Source organism: Moschus berezovskii, chromosome 16 (genome assembly GCF_049115385.1).
Source record: "Moschus berezovskii isolate FMDL1 chromosome 16, NW_MosBer_1.0, whole genome shotgun sequence".
Classification (NCBI taxonomy): domain Eukaryota; kingdom Metazoa; phylum Chordata; class Mammalia; order Artiodactyla; family Moschidae; genus Moschus; species Moschus berezovskii.
Genome location: NC_142475.1, coordinates 82,143,675 through 82,149,621, shown reverse-complemented (window position 1 = coordinate 82,149,621; position 5,947 = coordinate 82,143,675). Strand labels below are relative to the sequence as shown.

General features: G+C 61.7%; 1 protein-coding gene across 2 annotated transcripts; it reads left to right on the top strand.

The window, feature by feature from the left end:
* The first annotated feature begins 617 nt into the window (after positions 1-617).
* Positions 618-5,536, top strand: JRK (Jrk helix-turn-helix protein). Of its 2 annotated transcripts, XM_055432703.2 has the most exons (3): positions 632-660; positions 1,662-1,960; positions 2,815-5,536. In XM_055432703.2, the coding sequence occupies exon 3, from the start codon at positions 3,158-3,160 to the stop codon at positions 4,742-4,744; it is 1,587 nt and encodes a 528-aa protein (XP_055288678.1). In that variant the 5' UTR covers positions 632-660; positions 1,662-1,960; positions 2,815-3,157; the 3' UTR covers positions 4,745-5,536. The 2 variants fall into 2 exon arrangements, with proteins under 2 accessions (XP_055288679.1, XP_055288678.1); XM_055432704.2 differs by lacking the exon at positions 1,662-1,960 and having other exon boundaries at positions 618-660.
* Positions 5,537-5,947: the final 411 nt, after the last annotated feature.

Genomic DNA, 5,947 nt, shown 5'->3' with positions numbered 1-5,947 from the left:
CAAGTGAGGTGACCCAGTCACACAGGGCTCCGGGCATTCGGGCTTGGACGTCCTCTGCCCCTCATGCAAAATACATTCACCCTCTCCCAAGGTCCCCAAATCTCAACTCTCTACAGCGTCAAGGCTTCAAGTCTTATCATCCAAATCATCTCAATTAGGGGAGGATGAGGCTCTAGCTAGGAGACATGGGTTTGATCCCTGGGTCGGGAAGATCCCCTGGAGAAGGACATGGCAACCCACTCCAGTACCCTTGCCTGGAGAACCCCACGGACAGAGGAACCTGGTGGGCTACAGTCCATGGGGTCGCAAAGACTTGGACACAACTGAACGACTAACACACAGGAGGCTCTAGCGGAGGCTGGGGAGGAGAAAAACAGCGCTGGCCGTTGGGCTTCGCAAAGGGAGGGACTCAAGCACTGCTTTCCCCCACCCGCAGTCTCCTGCCACCCTCGCCCGGCGATGCACCCATCACTGAACCCACAGCTATGGTCACCGTCCAGCCAGGGCAGCCAGCCGCAGGCTCCGGCAGCCCGCGAGACCACAGAGATGCCGAGTCCTCCGAGACGCCTAGAGCGCCCCGGAAGTGGCTGGGGGGGCCGCGGGCAGGCGGGGGGCGGGGCGGGGCGCTTCCGGCCGGCGGCGGCGGCCAGGCGTCCGCAGGTGAGCGAGCTCTGGGCCGGTGTGGCGGGTGAGGCGGGCGCCGGGACTCGGGGCCTGGCTGCTGGTGCGGAGCGCCCTTGGGTCCCCCGGAACCGATCTGGTCCCTCCGCAGCCTCCCTCCGAGACGGGCCGGCGCTCCGACTCGAGGCAGGACCGGCGCCCGAGTTCCCTTCCCCCGGAAGGAGCCGGCCTGAGCCCTGGCCTCTTTCTTCTCTGTTTGGCTTTTGCCCTTCTGCCCCAGACGTGGTCCCCGGAATAGGAGCGTTCTCAGAGCGGGCCTCGTCTCTTAACCGAGCTGGCCCCCTGCCTTAGGCTGCCCCAGGCCTGGGCCCCGCACCTGCGCCCACGACGGCCTCGCTTCCCTGTAGGGTGTACCAACGTCCACGCCTGAGCGCGGACCCCTGCCCAGCCCGTCTTGCCTCCCAGAACTCCATCCAGCCCTTCCTCGGGCCAGAACTTGTGTCTTGAGCACTTCTCCCGATAGATAGTCAACCCCTTTCCCCCCGTCCCGACCTCACGCTGTTGGCTGCTCGCGAGGAACGGTGCTTTCTCACTTGCTCCCCCTGAATTCCTCAGGCCTTCTCTGAGGACGAGCCTTCCCTCCGCTCGCAGGAAGGGGCCGCATGCAGGTGGTGCCTCGCTGCTCTCTCTCTTGTCCACACTCTGCCCCCTGCCCCCGCCTACTCTCCCTTGTGGCACAGGAGGATGTCCACAGCAAGGCTGCAAACGGTCTTCATTGTTCTTGCCGTGTTATGTTACCTTTTAGCTTAAGTTGCTTCAGAGGTAATATCCCTGAATGTCACTTTTAAAGGAAGTTTCTGCCTCACCAGCAGGACCCGTGTCCAGCTCCTGACATGCCTCGTGTCAGGCACACAGTGAGCAGTTTCTGGCACTGAGTCCCCTTCTCTGGCCCTTCCTCCTCCTTCCTGTTGTGCTTAAGAGTCAGTCCCTCCGAAGTGACCGCCCCCCCCCCGCCCCCCGTTTCCTCCTGGTTTTTACAGTGGTTTTGCATTACACATCTCCTTGAAGATGGATTATGGCCTTTCATCCCCTCTGCTCTGCACGGGGCCAGGCATTGCACAGTCAAACTGTCACACAGCCATTAGGATGGAAACAGGTCCCAGAAGGACCACAACCCCCACTTTGCAGACCGGGAGCCTGACTCAGAGGGCTGAAAGGATGAACCTGGGGCTGGCTGCTGACAGGCCTAGGGTTTGTCTTTGGGAGTCTTGCTACATCTGAAAACACTTCACTTCTGTTGAGCTGTGGTCTCAAAGGGCTGTCTTTGTACATTCCACATGTGAGTAGTCCTGTGGCTTCACCCCCAAGATAAAGTTGGGTGGGGCCACATGTGAGGGTTTAGGAGGGAAGTGAGGTGGGGGTCCCACCTGGAAGAGTGGCTGTGAGCGCTGCCTGCCTCTGCGGTGGGACGCGCTGGCAGTCCATCCCAGGTCAGAGTGGGTATGAGTGCTGTTCGCACGCTCATGTGTGACTGTGTGACCAGAGGTGTCCGAGGCTGTGGGGATCAGTAGTTGAGAGACTGGCAGCCCCTCCTGGCTCTGGGAGGAGCCTGAGGCCTACCGAGCTTGTCTTTCTAGAAGGACTTTGGGGCCTGCTCTTGAAGAGAGGGCTTGAGGGACTTGTTTCTGAAGAGGCTTGCAGGCTCCCCAGCCCCAGAGTCCTAGAGAAATCCCTGCCCGCTGCAGCACCTTCGCTCCTGCCTCTGCTGCTCTCCAAGGAACAAGGGTTTTATGAAGGTGCTCATGTCAGGTGGCCCGGGGAGCAGTTGTGGTGGGAAAGTTGAGTCTGGGTGTGGGATGTGGCCCTTGGGTCCCAGCGCTTGGCAACATCCCAGCTTCGTTCAATAACCTCACCCTTCACATTTTCCTGGGAGGTCAGATTGCACCCGACAGCCACTTTTAGTTTGGAACCGTAGCGAGTGACTCCGAGGTCACTGTGGAAGCTGAGAAGAGCCAGTGAGCCCGGTAGCCCCCGAGCCGGCCTCTTCTTGTGTCACCTGCTGGCAGCTCTGTTCATTGTCCCCCAGACCCCACTAGTGGCTGCTTCAGCGTAGGTAAAGTGACGAGGATGTGCTTACGAGGCTGAGGCACGTGCCCCGTCATGTTTCTCTTTCTTCCCCCTTTTGCTTTCCAGCTGATAAAGCACCGTGAGCATGAGAGAGACCCCCACGGCTCAGGCGGTGAAACCAGCTCCCAGGGCCCCTCTACTCTCCGGTCTGTGTTTGAGGGGAGTCACTGCCACTGTCCCTGCAGAGAAGGCTGGAGCTCCAGCCGTGGGGACGCCCAGGGTAGCTGACGCTGTCCCCCTGCAGAGAGGGTCAGGAAGCTGCTGGAGCTGGAGAGAGGAGCTGAGAAGGGGCCCTGGCTTGTGCTGGCCCCACGTCAGCACCGGCAGGTGAGGGTAGGGGAGGAAGAAGCAAGAAGGCCACCAGCCCCTGCCCAGGCGCGATCCCTCGGCTGGGACGAGCCCCCTCCTCATGGCCTCCAAGCTGGCTGCCGGGCGGAGCCCTGGGGAGAAGCGCAAGAGGGTGGTGCTGACTCTGAAGGAGAAGATGGACATCTGCCGGCGCCTGGAGAAGGGCGAGAGCAGGCGGGCACTGATGCAGGAGTACAATGTGGGCATGTCCACCCTGTACGACATCAGGGCCCACAAGGCCCAGCTGCTCCGCTTCTTCGCCAGCTCTGACTCAGACAAGGCGCTGGCTCAGCGCCGCACCCTGCACACGCCCAAGCTCGAACACCTGGACCGCGTGCTGTACGAGTGGTTCCTGGTGAAGCGGTCCGAGGGAGTGCCCGTCTCAGGCCCCATGCTCATCGAAAAGGCCAAGGATTTCTATGAGCAGATGCAACTGACCGAGCCCTGCGTGTTTTCTGGCGGCTGGCTCTGGCGCTTTAAGGCCAGACACGGCATCAAGAAGCTGGATGCATCCAGCGAGAAGCAGGCGGCCGACCAGCAGGCGGCCGAGCAGTTCTGCGGGTTCTTCCGGAGCTTGACTGCGGAGCACGGCCTGTCCCCGGAGCAGGTCTACAACGCCGATGAGACTGGCCTCTTCTGGCGCTGCTCCCCCAGCCCCAGCCCAGAGGGCAGGCCGGCGCCCGGCCCCACGCAGAGCAAGGACCGGCTGACTGTCCTCATGTGTGCCAACGCCACGGGCTCCCACAGGATCAAACCCTTGGTGGTCGGGAAATGGGGCGGCCCCAAGGCGGTTCAGGGCCTCCAACACCTGCCTGTTGTATACAAGGCCCAAGGCAGCGCCTGGGTGGACAAGGAGATTTTTGCTGACTGGTTCCATCACATCTTCGTACCCGCAGTGAAGGAGCACTTCCGAGCCGTGGCCCTGCCAGAGGACAGCAAGGCCATCCTCCTCCTGGACGGGTCCCGGGCACACCCGCGTGAGGCTGAGCTGGCCTCGGAGAACGTCTTCACCATCTTCCTGCCCGCCAGCGTCACTGCCCTGCTCCAGCCCATGGACCAGGGAATTCGGAGGGACTTCATGAGGAACTTTGTCACGCCCCGTGGCAGGCTGCAGGCCTTGGCTCCCCGCTGCAGTGTGCACGACGCCGTGCTCGATGTGGCCTGCGCCTGGGATGCGGTGCCGGGCACCATCCTCAGCCAGGCCTGGAGGAAGCTGTGGCCTGAGGCTGCACTCATGGAGGGCTCATCCTCCGAGGAGGAGCCAGAGCAGCTCAGGACTAAGCTCCCCGACCAGGCCTTTGCTCACACCCCTGGGCTCACAGAAGGTGCTCCATCCTGCCTCGGGAACAGGGCCTCGGAGAGCCCAGAGCCAGCGGAGGCTGGGGAAGCAGACAGGGCGGCTTGGGAGCAGGCGGCGGTGTCCTTTGACGCCGTGGTGCGCTTCGCGGAGGCACAGCCCTGCTTCTCAGCGCAGGAGCTGGGCCAGCTGCGCGCGCTGCGCTCCGTGTTCAGCAGGCGGTGGCAGGCGCAGCAGTGCGGGGCCCCCGCAGCTGCAGTCAAACTCGAGATGCCCTGGGAGTGCCCTGGGCCTCGCGGCACCCAGCCTCGCGCCCCGCTGCCTGGCTCGTCCACGGCCAGCGAGGCCTGAGGCAGTGAGGCCTGACCTACAGTCTCGGGGTCATGTTCCTCTGGACAGCCTGCCCCGTCAAGGTTTTGCTGTGTGATCTGTCCTGCCACCTGAGCGCAAGGAGGTCTTCCTGAAGTACCCACCCAGACTTGAAATGTCCCAGAACCTCCGGGGGCCGCCACCCAGCTTGTGTTTGCTGCCTGAGCCTTGCTGTGTGCAAGGGTAAGGACGTCTGTCTGTGCAGGCAGGGAAGAGCCACCTTCAGCCAACTGACCACGGTCCCCACTGCTGCTTGATGGGGCTGACACTTCCCAAGGGCCCCCTGCTTATCTCCTGGAGCTGTCTGCAGGTCTGGGGGCCGGCCCTGGGTCAGGCAGGGCACTGAGGGTGGGACTCGATTGTGAATGAGAGTCTGTGTGGCCCCTGCCTGTGGTGTTGCAGGCCCTGTGTCCCCACGTTGGTTGTCAGCTCTCCTGGCAGAGTGAGCCTCACTTCCATGTTGCCCTCGGGCTCGGGCCCGAGGATACAGTGGACTGCACGCCCACTTGATGTGGTAGAATTGTTTTTAGAGCCAGCAGGCGCAGGCCACTGGGGAGCCCATTGCCCCAGTGTGGGATCCCGGTCGCTGCCAGTGTTTTGAGCATCTTGGCTCCAAGTCCTGTATGTTGTCCACAGTCCCTCAATACCCAGAACTTTGCATTTACAGCCTCTGCATTAGTAAACCTGGACCAGACGTTCAGAAGTTAGTCTTAGGTGATGTAACAAAAACAGTAAAAGAAGCTGCTCAGATGCCTAGCAGCATCGGAACTCTTATTTTGAGCTGTTGGCCCCATCGCGATTCACGTGGGGAAAGACTGTGTGGGCCGCTCTTGTAAAGACCCGTACCAGGAGACTGTGCTCCCTGTGTCGCAGCTGATGCGTCCGTTCTGCATCGCTCGTCACCAGATGGAGCACCCTGGCTGGCCTGGCCGCTCGTCACCAGACGAAGCGCCCTGGGCAGCCTGGCTGCTTGTCACCAGATGGAGTGCCCTGGCCAGCCTGGTCGCCCTCTTTGAATGAACCAGAAGTGGGCGTCCTTTTCTGGGCTCTTCACCATTTGCCTTCAGTTCCACCGCTTCTCGGGCAGCTGAATCAGCACACAGTTTCCATTCCTGTGTTATTTATCGCACTGAGACACCTCTGTTCCCACAAGAGCCGAGGGGAGGGGAGGGTTCGGTTTGTGGT